At 37.1% G+C, this 18,337-nt stretch overlaps 1 protein-coding gene across 1 annotated transcript in view; it reads right to left on the reverse strand.

Moving 5' to 3' along the window:
• The window catches only part of MEIKIN (meiotic kinetochore factor), a 175,149-nt gene that overhangs the window by 110,411 nt on the left and 46,401 nt on the right, over positions 1-18,337 (reverse strand). The window contains exons 7-8 of the mRNA XM_058278131.1: positions 10,794-10,833; positions 2,202-2,266 (exon numbers count right to left, since the gene is read on the reverse strand). Coding sequence (XP_058134114.1) covers positions 2,202-2,266; positions 10,794-10,833 — 105 coding nt within the window. The remainder of the gene's footprint in view (positions 1-2,201; positions 2,267-10,793; positions 10,834-18,337) is intronic.

Genomic DNA, 18,337 nt, shown 5'->3' on the forward strand with positions numbered 1-18,337 from the left:
CTGTTTTTTCTCTTACCCAGCACCCAGCTCAATCAATAAATCCTGGCACATCTTCCTTAAAATATATTCCAAATCAGACCACTACTACCACCTTAGTCCAAGACACCACTATCTGATCACTGTAATAGTGTAACAAAATCTCCTTTCTTCTCTTCTTTTCCCATGGTCTATTCTCCACATGGTAGTAAGAGTATAAATTCTACAATATATATTTGATCATGCCATTACTTTGCTCCCATACACCAATGTTTTCTCATCACATTTAGAATAAAATTCCTAGTCCTTACCATGGCTAACAAGACCCTACATTATACCACCTGACTAGTTCTCTGACCACACTTCCAACCACTCATATTCTTACTCTGGTGTAGCCAGTCTGCCGTCTTTCTTCTTCTTCAAACAAGCCAACCACATCCCCACCTCACGGCTTTTTCACTTGTTGCTCCCTTTGCCTGGCATTCTTTGGCCTCAGATCTTCACATGGCCCACTCTCTCAATTTTTAGGCTATGTACAAATGTCTCCTCCTCAAAGAGGCCTATCCTGATTACCCTTTCTAAAATAGCATCCCTGATCTCACGCACTGTCTCTTTATCCTGCTTTATTTCCTTTCATTGCTCTGATTTCAACCTGACATTATATTACATATATATGAGTTTAACCTATTTATTATCTGTCTTTCTCTACTATAGTGTGAGCCCCATTAGTGTAAGGACTTTGTCATGTTCCTCACTGACTAAAAAAACCTCATGAGGCACTGTAGGTGCTTAATAAACATTTGCTGAATGAGCTGAATTAATGAATGAAAGGTGAGTTAAGGTACTGCTGAAATGTCCATGAAGAGATGTCCAGAGGGCAGCTGTGTCTTAACCTCAGAATAGACATATAGGCTGAGAGAAAATCTGGAAACCCTGCCTATTACAGAACACCCATACATAGCAGGAGGTAGACAGAAGTTTGAAAGGACATTTGAATCTAGGAACTAGCCCTGAAGAACTCCCATATTTAAGAGATGTTAGAGGTAGAAAAGATTGCAAAGGAGACTAGTCTAGTGGATCTTTGATGACAGGAATACAGTCATTTCTTGATTTCTTAACACTTAGTAAAGAGCCTGGCAAACAGCTGGCACTCAGATTTGTTGAATTAGGAATGTGTATAAAATACCTCTAAAGAAAGATGCAATTTATTTAAGTTTCAAGTCAGTCAACCACATAAAGGCAAGAATACAAAAGTATACATAATTATAGAATCACTATTCTGCCATCCCCCCAAGTTTTATAAAGAATATCTTCCACAGCCAGAAAAAAAACTTTTTATTGGGCAAAGCCTAGGTAAAATCATGAAGTTGTTTTTGGTAGACGTACTACTTTCCCTTTCATTACCTCTCTTCTCTTGCTGTCTTACTCTTTCATCTATAAAACAAATCCTCCATCTAATGATTAAACTACAGGGGAGAAGGTGCTACTTCTTCCCAGGGAGAGTGCTTTTACAAATTTAGTTTTTATCAGTAGACTCATTTCATACAAACAGAAACCATCTTAATCATTCCTATATCCACAGATCCTAACATAATGCCTGACATTTAATAAATGCTGATTAAAACAACTTCTTAAAGTGCAGATTATACAAATGGAAATTTTTAGTTCATAAAAACACTTAATGAACAACCTTAAGGAGGAAAATCAGCAATTCTTTAAGTTTACCCCAAAATAGATGTTATAAATTATTGTAGGATAAAGAAATTATAATTCTGAGATACAGGACAGATTAATAAGGATGTGATCATCCTGTTCAATTTATTCTAATAATAAACTAAACAACAGACTGCCTATAATGTTTAGCATTTTGTTGGTCCCTTTCATTTTTCAATCATGACACAAAATTCTAAAATATCTGTTTACTTATCTTCATCTCCAAAACTGAAACCAATATAAGGAGGGAATGTGTATCACTACCCACTGGCATAAATAACAATGCTTTATACAGAGGACACATTCATTGAACATTTATTAATAGAATAAATAATTAGTGCTGTGCGGATAGTTCAGAACCACTTCTAACCCCACATATTTTCATTTCTTAGACACATTCAAGCTAAAATAATACTGTTTCCTGGGCTTCCAATTTTCTTAAAACATGATGCATTATGGCAAAAATAAAGACAGACAGAACTATTAAAATAATTAGTTTCACTATTTATTACCTGATTCTGAATTTGAAGTACCCTTGGGTTCTGGAGAAATATTTTGGTCTGCTAATGTCATCACTCTATAATAAGAGCACATTAATGATATTTTTCTCAATCTCCTAACTTTTGAGAATCCTCAAACAATTCTTAAAGACTTTTATACACAATTATTCTATGGAAAAAATACAACTGGTTAGAAAATAACATATTTATATGAACAAAATCAGTTTAATAATAAAAAATGTATTTATACATTTTTCTGTGTAAATCAAAAGGTTTAGAAGACAAGGCATAGTGTTTAGAATCAGAAAGAGCTGGGTTTAAATCCCAGTTCTGCTACTCACACTTGAATGGTCTTGGGAAGATTACTTAATCTCTTTTTGCCTTGGTTTTGCCTCATTTATACAAGAGACAGCAATTCTGTTTCTAAGGAATCTTGTGGTAAGGATTTCAAGTAACATGAGAGAGATTAGTTTTTTTAATTAATTCCTTTTCTCTTCTGTGAATCCACAAACAAGACCTCTCCCAATTCTACCCAAATGTGTAGAAGGAATTTTATATCACAAGGGGAATATAAAGAGAAATAAAGAACCAAAGCTCAGACTTTGATCACTGAAATTGGATTTCTTAGTTCCTAGCAAGACATTGGAATTTAAAGGCAGTTGTGAGGAGAGGAATTTTCTAAATTTCTATTACTGATTTATTGAACAGCCAAATTCAGTATGCAGAAAACTACTTATTCTTTCATATTTCTCCCTTAAACTCATTCCATTAAAATAGTACTTTCTTGACCTGAGTGAACTTCCAGGTGAATTTTACTGCCCTTATGGTCATTCTCTGCTAATAAACAATTATTTCTAGGTAATAAAAAGTCCAGTGTAAAGTGATGTCATCAATGTGGTGATGTAAGACATCCCTGGAAAAGTCTCCCCTCAGAAAAACTAATAAAGGAACATCCCACCTGCTTGGTAATCTAGAGGAGGGCTCCACAAATGTGGAATTGAAGAAAAAGGGGGGAAAAAAACCACTAAAAAAGTGAGGAGATCTGTGACCCAGATCCACCAGTCTTTACCTCTCCTCCTCACTGGTCATGTGCAGCTTAAGAGACACACAGAGGCAGCGTGACCCAGGAACTCCTGCCCCCAGATGCAGATAACAGAGCCACTCACAACACAGAGAACTCTACCCATATCTAGGCAGAGGGACAAAGTCCACAAAGCCTCAGGGCAAAGCACAGTCACAGAAGAGTATTACATACAAAAGATCCCCAAGGGGAAAAAAAGAGAGAGAGAATGTAGCAAACTGTTGGCAATGGGTGAATATACTCAATCCAGACTCTGTTTGCTGGACCACCCAAATAAAAAATGGACCTTTCCAAAGTGATCTACATTTCTGGATTGACCTAATTTGGGTCCATAGGGCAGGATACCATAACATAGTAGAAACCAGAAACAGAAAAGTCTCACAGAAGAAAAAGGCGGGAGGGTGCAGAATTGTTGTAAGACAAGACAGGTCCCAGAATTGAAAAGTATAAGGAAAACAGGGGACTAAGGGAGGGAGGGAATTTAAAACCACAGGAGCTGGAGAGAAAATTCTTCATAAAAACAAACAGAAAAGATGCAGATTCCTGGAGTAGGAGCAAAAGAAAGGAATCTTTTCAGAAGAGAAACAATTGCATAAAAAGTGCAGTCTTACAAATTGTACCACAGGACTTCCAGGAAGATGGTATCAGAGTAGGTAGGCACAGTTCAATACTCTAACAAAAACAACAAAGGAAGGGCAAAGGAGCTGCTTTGCAGATCTGCAGACCAGGAGAGTGCTGAGCATCCTGAAGTGAGGCAAGGGGAAAAAGACAAAGAAGCTGAAATGAAAACCATGAGTTACTAACCCCTGTGGGTGGGAACAGCACCCATCCCCCACCTTCAAGGTGAAGAGCCAGGATAAAACCCATGGCTTACTGCAGCCAAGTGAGTGGCAGAACAAGTGTCTTCTTCCCTGAGAAGAGAGAAGGTGCAGTGGGGGGTAGAAAATGATTTTCCTTCAGTGACTTTGTCCATCAGAGCTCACATCGAATCTCAGTTCTGGCCAGACTAGAATCAGACAAGTGGAGGTTCAAAGTGTCACCACTGGGGAAAGGTTCACCAATGAGCACCACCTGTTGACCACCAGGAAACCTCATGAAAAAAAATGCTGCTAGGAGTCTTTCATCCCAGGCCCTCGGAGTGGAGTAGTACCCCATTAGTGAGTACCAAGCCATATTTTGGTAACTAAAGCTGGGCAAATTTAAAGACTTAGAATAAGTTGACCCCAAATCAAAGAAAAGTCGTGAAACAAAAATCACTAGCCAAGAGAGAAATTGACCATCAGAGTAAATTTACCAACCTATTCAGATGCCTAAACATAAACAAAAAATTACAAGCCATACTAAGAAAGAGGAAGAGATGGTCCAGCTGAAGAAACAAACCAAAATCCTAATGAGACATAGGATTTAAGACAACTAATCAATGATAATCACAGAAATCTCCCAAGTCAATTCAAGGACTTGAAGGAAAATATGACTAATGAGATAAAGGACTGGGTAAAAGACACTGGGTGGGCATAAAGAACAATTTGAAAGCCTGCAAAGAAAGGTAACAGAACTTATTGGAATGAAAGACACAACAGAGGAGATTAAAAATACATTAGAAGGAATCAGATGTGGCTCAAGTGATGAGGCCTCTGTCTACCATATGGGAGGACCTTGGTTCGATCGCTGGGGCCTCCTAGTGAGGGAGAGGAAGAAAGGATGTGTCTGCATGGCCAGTCAGTGCCCGAGTGGTGAGCTGAGTGCCTGTGCAGTGAGCTGAGTGCCCACGCAGCAAGATGAGTGCTCACGTGGTGAGCCAAGTGCCCATGTGAGTGCCTGCATAGTAAGCCGAGTGTCTGCGTCATGAGCCAGTGCCTGTGCAGTAAACGTGCCCGCATGTTGAGTCAAGTGCCTGCGCGACAAGCTAAGTGAATGCGCAAGCTGAGTGCCTGTGCAAGTGAGTCATGCAGCAGTATGATGACACAACAAAAGACAGATGAAGGGGAGAGTCAGGGTGGGGCATGGCAGGGACCAGGAGCTAAGGTGGTACAATTGATGGGGAGCCTCTCTCCACATCAGAGGTCTCCAGGATTGAATCCCTGTGAGTCTTGGAGGAGAGAGATGAAAAGAGAAGACAAGGAGATAAGTGGATACAGAGGATCGTACAGTGGATGGTTACAGACAGCAAAAACAGCAGGGCGGGTGGAGGGGGAGGGGAAAATACATTAGAGGCATATAACAGCAGATTTAAAATGATGGAAGACTGAGTTTGTGAATTGGAAGAACAAGCCTCTGAACTTGAAAAGACAAGAAAAGAAAAAGAGTAAAGAATGGAAAAAATGGAACAAGACTTCAGTGAATTGAATGATAACATGAAACAAGAAGCATGAGTTATCGGTGTTCTAGAAGAGGAAGAGAACAGAAAATGGGCAGAGAGAATATTTAAGGAAATAATGACCAAAAACTTTCCTACTCTTATGTAAGACATAGATATCAATATCCAAGAAGGACAATTCAACCAAAACAGCATAAATAACCAAATAGATAGCCAAATCCTGACTCTTCCAAACCTCTATATTTTTTAGGGTTTTTTTGAAATTTCCCTATCAATGGAGTTCTCTTACTTGCAGCTATTTATGATCCTCTCAGCTTTTGGATTTAATCATAAACCTTTCACTTCTTTCAGTTGGGGTTACCTTACCCTTTGTATGGATCATATTGGGCATGATCCCTTTCAAGATGATCCATAACTTGATCCTTCTATAGGATCCATGTCTGATTCATGACAAAATGCACAAATCTTTGTCATGCCATATTGTGAAATACTTATAGCTTCCTTTTTCTCTACTGTACAAAGCATCAGACAGACTGTTGTGTTTAGACTTCTCAGACATAAGTCAGATACCAAATTCCAAGAGATATATGCCAAATTTTCCAAATAGTTCTCCTGAAGCTTTCTCTCTTGTATTGATATGAGGAAGAAGTCCTCCCTCTGCATGTAACACCAGTAACTTTTATCATAGAAATAAGCATTCTTGAGTGTTTCATCCTCTCAATGAATTTTTAAATAGCATTTTCTTAAATGGCATAGAGATGAGTGACAGGCTGATACTGAAAGAAGTAGCTTTTAATCTTACTGTTTACAAATTCTAAATAGATGATTCTACACAGAAGAGGGGGCAAGGGAACTTGTCATTTATCATTTTGTTTTTTATCCATTGAGGCCACTGTCTAAACTCTAAGACAACATGGAAAGTCACATTTAGCATCCTGCAACATTCTTCAATTTCCTATTAACATACGAAATTAAGGTGCTATGGATTCAACTACAGAATTTTACTATTATCCATAGAATATATAGAAAGAATTCATAGGGAGACCAAAGGTAAGTCCCTCTTACACCCCTTCCAGCCTAAAGGATTACTAGAAAGAGAAAGCAGAGGCTAGGGAAACAAACAATTAGACAGAGGAAAATGACTTCTTTCCTTCAAGTCCAAAGTCTATAATTGGGGGAGAAATAGTTGAGAAGATGACATTAGAAAGGATGGAGAGAAACCAAAATATAGAAGGTATGTCCCAGACTCTGTGTAGAACTCTAGATGGAAATGTGCACGCTGGGGAGACTTAACATAAAAATAAGAGTTGGGATGTAGAGCAGAGAGGAAGCTTGGGGGGAATCTTGGACTACATTCTTTTCTTGCAACCAATTATTCAATAAGAATGATTGATTCTTCCTTCCTGAATGGAACATTGTTACAGATTCTCAAATTTTTCTTCTCTTCTAACCCTGCTGTTAAAGTTCAGGTCATTATGGAATACTACTAAAGTTACCCTTCCAATCTCATCACACTTTCCTATCCATTCTTTTTGTTGCAAGAGTGAATGTTTTAAACAGAAATCTGATCATGCCTTCTTGTGTAAAGAAGTGGGCTAACAGGTAAGAATCTTGGTTGGGTAATGCAAAAGTTCTGTAGAAATCTGCACACAAAAATATATCTATCAATCATCTGCTACTCCCCTCAGTACAGAATATACTTCAGTCTCCCACCAAAGAAGACAACTTTGTGTTGTCTGCCATTTCATTTTGTTAAAAATCTAGTTATAAGCCAGAGGTGGATGAGAATTATAGTTGATGGTACAGATACAAGAGTATCTTTCTGTGAGCTAGAGCAGATGTGCATCATTATTTCAGGGTGGTGGGAATGTGAAGAAACATGGGAAAAATACAACTGGTATGACCTAGGGACTGTTGTTAACAGTAATATTGTAATATCCTTGCATCAATACCAGAGATGCACTGTGTTGATAATGGGGGGGAGTATGGAAAAAGTGCGCCAAAATGTATGTTATAGACCATGGTTCATGGTAATAATTTGATGATATTATCTCATAATCTGTAACAATGTTCCATCATGGTGTGATGTGTTGGTGAAGGGGTGTTGTATGGGAATTCTACATATGTTCATGATTGTTTTGTAAGTTCACAACTTCTGTAACAAAAAATTTTTTTAAAAAGAAAAAAAATCTAGTTATACAACAGTCGGAGTTGTACGGGATTATTTGAAGGACACAAAAGTGATCAATTATCTGTATAACTTTTTCCTTTTATCTCAAGAAACTCAGAGCAGCATTTAGCTTATTAAAACATCTGACTCTTAACTCTTACGGCTTATTTATTTTTGTTCTATTCCCTTTCCTATCATATCTCCTATTAAAAATTCTATTTCCTTGGTCCTAACTTCTTTTACTCCAACTTTATTGAAATATAATTCACATATGGTACAATTCACACATTAAAAGTGCACAGTTCAAAGGTTTTTAGTATTCACAGGATTGTACAACCATCACCACAGCCAATTTTAGAAGATTTTTTCACCCCCAAAAAAAATCCTGTACACATTATTTCTTCCCAAACTCTTAGCACTAGGCAACCACTAATCTACTTTCTGACTCTATAGATTTGTCTATCCTGAACATTTCATATAAATGGAATCATAAAATATATGGTCTTTTGTGACTGGCTTCATTCACTTAATATGTTTTCAAAGGTCATCCATGTTGCAGCATGTATCAGAACTTCATTCCTTTTTATTGATGAATAATATTCCATTGTTACAGATATGCCACATTTTATTTATCTATACATCAGTAGATTGACATTTTGGTTGTTTTCACTTTTTGGCTATCATGAATAATGTTGCTACAAACATTCGTGTACAAGTTTTTGTGTGAATGTATATTTTCATTTCTCTTTGTTGTATATATCTAGAAGTGGAATTGCTGGGTTATAAGGTAAGTTCATGTTTAAAATTTTTAAGAATTTCCAAACTGTTTTATCAAAACAGCTTTACCTTGTTACATTCCCATTAGCAATCTAAGAGGGTTCCAATTTCTTCACATTTCTGTCAACACTTGTTATAATCTGTATATTGTTTTGTTTTGTTTTGTTTTTAGGTACTGGGGGCTGGGGATTGCCCAGGACTTCGAACGAGGGAAGCTGGTGCTCAAACACTGAGTCACATCAGAGTCCCTGAGTTGGTTCTCTCATTTGTTTTGCTTGTTGTTCTTTCTGTTTTTTCAGGAGGCACTGGGAACCGAACCTGGGGCCTCCCATGTGGGAAGCAGGTATTTAACCAATCGAACCACATCCGCTCCCCACTGTGTTTTTGATTATAGCCATACTAGTGGGTGTGAAGTGGTACCTCATAGCTATTTAGATTTCTGTTTCCCTAATGACTAATGATGTTGAACATTTTTTCAAGTGTTTATTGGTCATATATATATTTTGGGAGAAATGTCTGCTCAGATACCGTGCCCATTTTTAATTGGGTCATTTTTCCCATGTTTCTCCACATTCCCACCACCCTGAAATAATGATGTACATCTGCTCTAGCTTACAGAAAGATACTCTTGTATCTGTACCATCACTACAATTCTCATCCACCTCTGGCTTATAACTAGATTTTTAACAAAGTGAAATGCAGACAACACAATGTTGTCTTCTTTGGTGGGAGACAGAAGTGTATTCTGTACTGAGGGGAGTAGCACATGATTGATACTGATATTTATTCTGGATACAAGTCCCTTATCAGATATATCATTTCCAAATATTTTCTCTCATTTTGTGGGTTGTCTTTTCACATTGGGGGCTGAGGATTGAACCCGGGACCTCATATATGAGAAGCTGGCACTCAATCACTGAGCCACATCAACTTTCCTGAGTTGATTCCATTTGTTTTGCTTGTTCGTTTTTTTTTTTTGTTTTTTTCAGAAGGCACCAGACATCAAACCCAGGACCTCTCATGTGGGAGACAGGAGTTCAGCTACTTGAGCCACATCTGCTCTTAAATCTTTTCACATTCTTGATGGTATCCCCTAACTTTTTCAACTTGTTTATATTTTCTATAAGCTCCTTCAAAAGCTTTTGAGGATCAAGGTGTTAAAAAATGTCATTATATATTATACTCCTTCAAAATCTTTCAGGAGTTCCCACCATGTTCAGGATTAAAATAAAAATATCGGCCCTCAAGGCTGTTCATGATCTGAACTGTAACCACCTCCTTGAACTTAGATCCTATCTCTCACATGTATACTCTATCCTTCGGTCTACATGCCCCAACCAAACTCTTGATCTTCCCCTAGTAATCTGCTTCTCCTTGTTCTTCCCCATATTAGTAAATGGCAATTCTATCCTTCCAGTTGCTCAAGCCAAAACCTTGGAGTTCAGTCTTAATTACTTTCTCTCACTTCACGCCATTCAGTCCATGAATTAATCCTGTTAGTTGTACTTGCAAATATATCCAAAATTTGAATACACCTCACTAACTCTTAACCTTGTGGTCTTCTCTTGCCTAGACTGGGGCAATAGTCTAACTATAATTTCCCTTTTTCTACACTTGCTTACCCATAATCTATTCTCAATGCAACAGCCCTGGCAATTCTTTTAAAACATAAATCACATCATGTCACTCCTCTGCTCAAAATACTTCAAATACCTTACCCTACAGTACATTATATGATCTGGCTTCCTCCTTTCTCTCTCACTTCATCATCTACCTCTCTCCTCTTTACTCACTCCACTCCAGAAACCCAGGATTTCTTATCTCAGGGTCTTGCTCTGGCTGTTCCCTCCACATGGAATGTTATTTTCCACACATCTTCCTCTGTCACTGTGTTTAGGTATCTGCTTGAATGCTGCCTTTTCAATGATGACTTCTTGGTTACACTGTTTAAAATAGCAAGACTCCACTTCAATATTCTCTTATCCCCTCTTTGCTTTATTCTTCTCCATAGTACTCATCTCCATATAGCACAGTATAAATTTATTTGCTTATGTATTCTTGCCCAACTCCCCCAACCAGAATGTGAACTCAATTATGGCAGAGATTTTTAAAAATAAATTTGTACTGGACTTCCTGTCCAGCAACTAGAACAATCCCAGAACATAGAGAGTCTTTAAGAAATACTGAACGAATGAATGCCTATTTTACGGCCTGACAAAGGGTTTTCAAAAGCACAACTTAAAAAATTTTAGTTCTTACATTTTTCTATTGCATTTCTGATACTCTTCTGAAGAGGTACCTAGGGAAGAAAAAATGAATCTTTTAGAAATATAATTTGAAGACAGTTTAGAAGCCAGAATTAATATAGGCAAAAGTAAATATTTCCCCCTAAATATGGTGATAGTACAATTCTTTTCATGATTTTATTGTTTTATATTTTTTTATATCTGCCACTTAAATTAAGGACTATTTTCAAAATACCAAAATAAAACAAAATTGTTGCAACATTTTATGAGATACAAGAATTTGTAACCTTGCATTTGGATACTTCCTTATAATTTTCTAAGTGTTTTTACATCTTTATCTTACTTGATCCTTATAACATTCCTGTCAGGCAAATAGAATAACTTATTAAACCACATTTTACATATAAGAAAAAAAAACTGGTCAAGTTACAAGGATAGTAGCTGATAACTAGAACTTAAACCCAGGTTACGTGGTTGTTTTTCCATTTTTTTTCTTTGTTTACCCTTTCATTTTTAAATAATAATTTCAGATTTACAGAAAGTTTCAAAATAGTATAAAGAATTCCTATATACCCTTCATCCATTTTCTTCAAATGCTAATGTCTTATATAACCACAATGCAATTACCAAGAACAGGAAAATAGTACCAATACAATACTATTTTCTAATCTATAGACCTCAAATTTTGCCAATTGTCCCACTAATCTTCCTTTTTCTGGTCCAGGATACATCTAGGATCACATACTGCAGTTAATAGTCATGTCTTCTTAGTCTCCTTTAATCTGGAACAGTTTTCAGTTCTTTTTTTTAAATTAGAGAAGTTATAATTCTATGGAAAAATCATATAGATTACACAGAGTTCCCATATATCCCCCTTACCAACAGTTTTCTGTATTATTAATCCTTTGCATTAGTGTGTGACTTTTGTTATAATTTATTAAACAATTTATAATTACACCATATATATTATAATTACCATGGATTACATTAGGGTTCACTGTTTGTACAGCCTCATAGTTGTTTTTGTCTTCTAGTAATGTATATGGAACCTAAAATTTCCCCTTTTAATCATTTAAACATTCAAATATATAAATTCAGTAGTATTAATTGCATTCACAATGTTTTGCTACCATCTCCACCCATACATTACAAAAACTGTCCCATCACCCTAAAGAGAACTCTGTACCCATTAAGCATTAATGCCCCATTCCCTCCCCTGGCTCCCAGTAACCTGTATTCCAGTTTCTGACTCTATGAATTTGCTTGTTTTAATTATCTCATGTCATTGAGATCATACAATATTTGTCCTTCTATGTTGTCTGGTTTATTTCACTCAACATGATGTCTTCAAGGTTCATCCTGTTCTTGTATGTATCAGAGCTTGATTCATTTTTATGGTTGAATAATATTCCATTGCATGAATATACCACAGTTTGTTTACCCATTCATAGGCACTGATAGGCACTTTGGTTGCTTCCATCTTTTGGCAATGTGAACAATGTTGCTATGAATATTGGTGTGCAAATATCTGTTCAAGTCCCTGCTTTCAGTACTTTTGGGTATATACCAACAAGTGGGACTGTCGGGTCATATGATAATTCTGTAATTAACTTTCTGAGGAAGTGTCAACTATTTCCCACAACAGTACAACCATTTCACATTCACACCAACAATGAACATATTTCTCCACACCCTCTCCAACACCTATTTTCTGTTAAATAGTAGCTATTATAGTGGGTGTGAAATGGCATTTCACTGTAGTTTTGATTTGCATTTTACAAATGGCTAATGATGTTGAGCATCTTTTCACGTGCTTTGGGGCCATTTGTATATCTTCAGAGAAATGTCTATTTAAGTCATTTACTAGTTTTTAATTGGGTTGTTTGCCTTTGTTGTTGAGGAGTCGGAGTTTCAAAAATACATATTCTGGATATTAAACACTTATCAGATACTTTGCCCCATTCTGTAGGTTATCTTTTATTTTCATGATTAAGTTTTTTGATGCACAAAACTTTTTTGCTTTTTTTTAGAAAAATCACAAACTATACATGTGATTTATTTCTTCTTTCATTTCTGCCAGATCATGATTCTTTTTTTTTTTTTTTTAAATTTCTCTCTTCCTCTCCTGCCCACCATTGCTTGCACTTACTATCTGCTTGCTCTCTGTGTCCATTCAATGTGTGCTCTCTGTGTCTGCTTGTCTTCTCTTTAGGAGGCACTGGGAACCAAACCTAGGACCTCCCATGGGGGAGAGAAGTGCTCAATTACCTGAGTCACTTCAGCTCCCTGCTTTGTTATGTTTCTCATTGTCTGTTCTCTTTGTGTCTCCTTGTTGCAGCATCTTGTTGAATGCACTTGCCACACCTGCCCATTGTGCCAGCTCACTGTCTTGCTCATCTTCTTCTGGAGGCACCAGGAACCAAACCTGGGACTTCCCATGTGGTAGGCAGAAAGGAGTTCAATCACTCGAGCCACCCATTTCCCTCTACTGGGAAATTTTGTTATGTAAGAATCCATTTCATTGTTCTTTAATACTTTTTTTTTTTTTTTCAAAAAAAAAAAACTTATTGCATGTATGTTATTTGAAAGGAAGGATTTAGCAAGCATACTGATTTATTTCTTATTTCACCTAGGCACTTCTGCAACATCACTGGCCACGGCAGGCTCTTGGGCATCCAGACAGTTGCTTGGGGTTTCAAGAACTTGGAGCAAGAAGTGTTGCCCTAGGTCCTGATTGATGTTTGTCACAAGACCAGGCGTTTAGGGTTGTGCACTGCACTTGGCAGCACTGGCACCATTTTCAGCGTGACTCTGGGCATCCATGAGTTCTTTAATGAGCATTTCCTGTGCCTGTGTTTGCACCATGAGAGACCTGGAGCACAGCTTCCTCTTGCCAGGTCTAAGGGCAGGACTGCTTTCAAGAATGTTGAGCAGAGAAGTAATGTGCTGAGCCATGCCATTAGAAAGCCCAGAGGAAATGGACCGTGGGGGAGAGAGGAGTCGGGGGCTCTGGGTGGGCAGGAAGGGTACTAAAGTAATTTCTGGGTGAGAAAAGATGGTAGCTTCGATGAGAAAAGTAGATGTGAGTATAGAGAGGTGAAGAAAAGTTAGGGGATATTTAGGTAGCAAGAAAGGTCCTTGCCCTCCTCCTCACAGTCTCTGGAATCTTCTCTCCTCCTGTTTCTGGACAAATAGTCATACAGATAAAATAAGAGAAATTCAGACACAAAATAATATCTCTGACCACAGTAGAGTAAAGCTGTAAATCTGCAAGGGCCAAAGGCCCAGATTTCACACCAAGATATGGAAATTGAACAGCACACTCTTAGAAAAACAGTGGGTCAAAGAGGAAATCTCAAAAGAAATTAATAACTACCTCCAAAGTAATGATAATGATAACACAACATACCAAAACTTATGGGAAGTAGCAAAAGCAGTACTGAGAGGGAAATTTATAGCCATAAAGTCATACATCAAAAAACTGTACATTTGGAGGAATTATTTAAAAAACAACAAAGTAACCCCACAGGAAGAAGAAAGAAAGAAAGAACAAAGATAAGAACAGAACTAAATGAAATAGAAAATAAGAAAGCACTTGAAAAGATAAACAAGACCAAGAGCTGGTTCTTTGAGAAGATCAATAAAATTGACAAACCCTTAGCTAGACTAACAAAGAAAAAAGAGAAGATGCAAATACACAAAATAAGAAATGAGAAAGGAGATATCACCACTGACCCCACAGAAATAGAGACTATCATAAGAGGATACTTTGAAAAACTATATTCCAACAAAAATGACAGTTCAGAGGAAATGGACAAATTCCTAGAAACACATAAGCAGCCTATATTGATGAAAGAAGAAATTGATGATTTCAACAAACCAATCACAAGTAAAGAGATAGAATCAGTCATTAAAAACCTCCCAGCTAGGAGCCCAGGGCCAGATGGCTTCACAGGTAAATTCTACAAAACATTCTGGAAAGAACTAACACCAATCCTGCTGAAACTCTTCCAAAAAATCAAAACAGAAGGTACATTGCCTAACTCATTCTATGATGCCAACATTACCTTAGTACCAAAGCCAAACAAAGACACCACAAGAAAGGAAAATTACAGACCAATTTCTTTAATGAACCTAGATGCAAGAATCCTCAACAAAATACTTGCTAACCATATTCAACAACACATTAAACGAATTATACACCATGACCAAGTGGGATTCATTCCGGGTAGACAAGGATGGTTCAACATAAGAAAATCAATCAATGTAATACACCATATAAAAAGACTGAAGGAAAAAAGTCACATGATTATATCTATAAATGCAGAAAAAGCATTTGACAAAATACAGCACCCTTTCTCAATAAAAACACTGCAAAAAATTGGAATACAAGGAAATTTTTTGAACATGATAAAGAGTATATATGAAAAACCCACAGCCAACATCGTTACAATGGTGAAATCCTAAAATCCTTCCCTCTAAGGTCAGGAACAAGACAAGGATGCCCACTCTCTCCCCTTCTATTTAACATTGTCTTAGAAGTACTTGCTCGAGCACTGAGACAAGAACCAGATATAAAAGGCATTCAAATTGGAAAGGAACAAGTCAAAATTTCATTATTTGCAGATGACATGATCCTATATATAGAAAACCCTGAGAGGACTATAACATAGCTTCTAGAACTCATAAATGAGTTTAGTAAAGTCGTAGGTTATAAGATCAATGCGCAAAAATCAGTAGCATTTCTGTACACTGATAATGAGCAATCTGAGGAGGAAATCAAGAAACAAATACCATTTACAATAGTAAATTAAAAAATCAAATACCTAGGATAAATTTAACTAAAGATGTAAAAGACTTACACAGAAAACTACACAACACCATTCAAGGAAATCAAAGAAGACCTAAATAAATGGAAGAATATTCCCTGTTCATGGATAGGAAGACTAAATATTATCAAGATGTCTATCCTACCAAAACTGAGCTACACATTCAATGCAATCCCAATAAAAATCAACACAGCATTCTTTAAGGAACTAGAAAAACTATGAAATTTATTTGGAAAGGAAAGAGGCCCCGAATAGCCAAAGACATATTGAAAAAGAAAAATGAAATTGGAGGAATCACACTACCTGACTTTGAAATATACTACAAAGCTACAATAGTGAAAACAGCATGGTATTGGCACAAGGAGAGACACACAGACCAATGGAACTGAATTGAGAGTTCTGATATAGATCCTCATATATATAGCCATATAATATTCAATAAAGCCACCAAACCCTTTCAACTGAGAGAGACTGGCCTATTCAACAAATGGTGCCTGGAAAACTGGATATCCATATGTAAAAGAATGAAAGAAGATTACCAACTCACACCTTCTACAAAAATCGACCCAAGATGGATCAAAGACCTAAATATAAGAGCCAAGACCATAAAGACTTTGGAAAGCAGTGTAGGGAAGCATATACAAGAGCTTGTAATAGGAAATAGTTTCATGAACTTCACACCAAAAGCATGAGCAGCAAAAGAACAAATAGATAAATGGGACCTCCTCAAAATTAAAGCCTTCTGCACCTCAAAGGAGTTTGTCAACAAAATGAAAAGAGAGCCTACACAATAGGAGAAAATATTTGGTAACCATATATCAGACAGGAGACTTATAATCTGCATATATAAAGAACTCCTATATCTTGAAAATAAAAAGATAAACAACCCATTTTAAAAATGGGAAAAAGATTTAAACAGACACTTCTCCAAAGAAGAAATACAAATGGCTAAAAAGCACATGAAAAAATGCTCCAAACCTTTAGCTATCAGGGAAATGCAAATCAAAACTACAATGAGATACCATCTTACTCCCATAAGATTGGCAGCTATGAAAAAAACAGAAGACTACAAATGCTGGAGAAGATGTGGAGGAATGGGAACACTCATCCACTGCTGGTGGGAATGCAGAAGGATCCAACCATTCTGGAGGACAGTTTGGCGGTTTCTCAAAAAACTAACCATAGATTTTCCATATGACCCAGCAATTCCACTGCTGGGTATATACCCAGTAGAACTGAAAACAAGGACACAAACCAATATATGCACACCAATGTTCATAGCAGCATTGTTCACTATTGCCAAAAGTTGTAATCAACCCAAATGCCCATTAACAGATGAATGGACAAATAAAATGTGGTATATACATACAATGGAATACTACTCAGCTTCAAGAACAAATACACTACAAACACACATGATAACATGGATGAATCTTGAGAACCTTATGTTGAGTGAAGCAACCCAGGAATTGAAGGACAAATACTACATGACCTCAGTGATATGAAATAAGTAAACCAAGCTGCCTCAGAGAGTTAGAGACTGGATGATAGGCTTACAGGAAGTCGGGGGGTAGAGGAAGGATGTAAGCTGACACCTACATGGGTGAAATCTATGATAAGCTGGAGGTAAGTATTTGTATAAGGAAGGGATAAAATGGGGGCATAGGGTTACCTTTGGGTGGGGCTTTGTGGGCTTGAGGGGGGCTAGGGATGGGAGGATGGGTAATATTGCCCAAGAAATTGGGGGGAGGGTGGGGCAACATACGAACATAGGAGATTGTCAGGTACTTGGTTGAGAGTATAATGCTGAGAAAGCCTTTTCAAAAATATAATAAGGAAAGTTACCTCTTTAAGATGCTTAAAGGGGATAATCTGATGCAGGACAGGCTACTAGGGAATATGTAAATGCTCATTTTGCCAAAGTAGGTTATATCATTGGATAGAGAGCCATATAATCAGAGTGAAGGTATACCCACATCCTGAGGAGGACTGATACCATCAAATAGCGGGAACTGTATCTCTCAAGAGAAATGGTGGCTCCCAGGGCATTAGGGCAGTTGAGCATGTCAAGCCCTCAACACTGTTGCAAGTATCACTGAACATGGCCCTTCAAGCAATGAAGATTGACTGTCACTGTGGGCCCTAAGGGGAGGGGGAAAGAGATATTGAATAGATGGAACCAATGTAACTCTGTGGGCAATATAAGTGTTCCCCAAGAGTACACAAGGATAGATATAAGACATGTAAAATTACACCAAAAATATATAGGGACTGATAGGCTAAAATGTAAATCATAATGTAAAACATAAGATAACTAAAAATTTAGAAAATTGTATAGTCTAAAATATAAACCACAATGTAAACACAAATGTTACCTTGTTTGAACGCTGTTGTCTCAATACCTGTACATCGGTTTCAGTAAATATAGTATGAATATGTAAAAAGATTATTGCTGTGGAAGGGAAAAGGTTTTATGTTGGGTATGTGGGAGTACTGTATTTTGTACATATGAACTACTGTGATCTAAAACTCTTGTGAAGATAAGGTTAATAATTAGAAAAAAGAAAAGAAAAAGATAGGACATAGACACTGAGGAAAAGATGTAAGTGTTGCCTTGACAATTTGCATACAGGGCAACACTTATTGCAGTGATGGAAGGCAAAACATCAAAAACAAAGCTTTTGCATTTTTAAATTTTTTGATACCCCAATTTATTTTTACCATAATT

This window comes from Dasypus novemcinctus, chromosome 2, assembly GCF_030445035.2.
Source record: "Dasypus novemcinctus isolate mDasNov1 chromosome 2, mDasNov1.1.hap2, whole genome shotgun sequence".
NCBI classification, from domain to species: domain Eukaryota; kingdom Metazoa; phylum Chordata; class Mammalia; order Cingulata; family Dasypodidae; genus Dasypus; species Dasypus novemcinctus.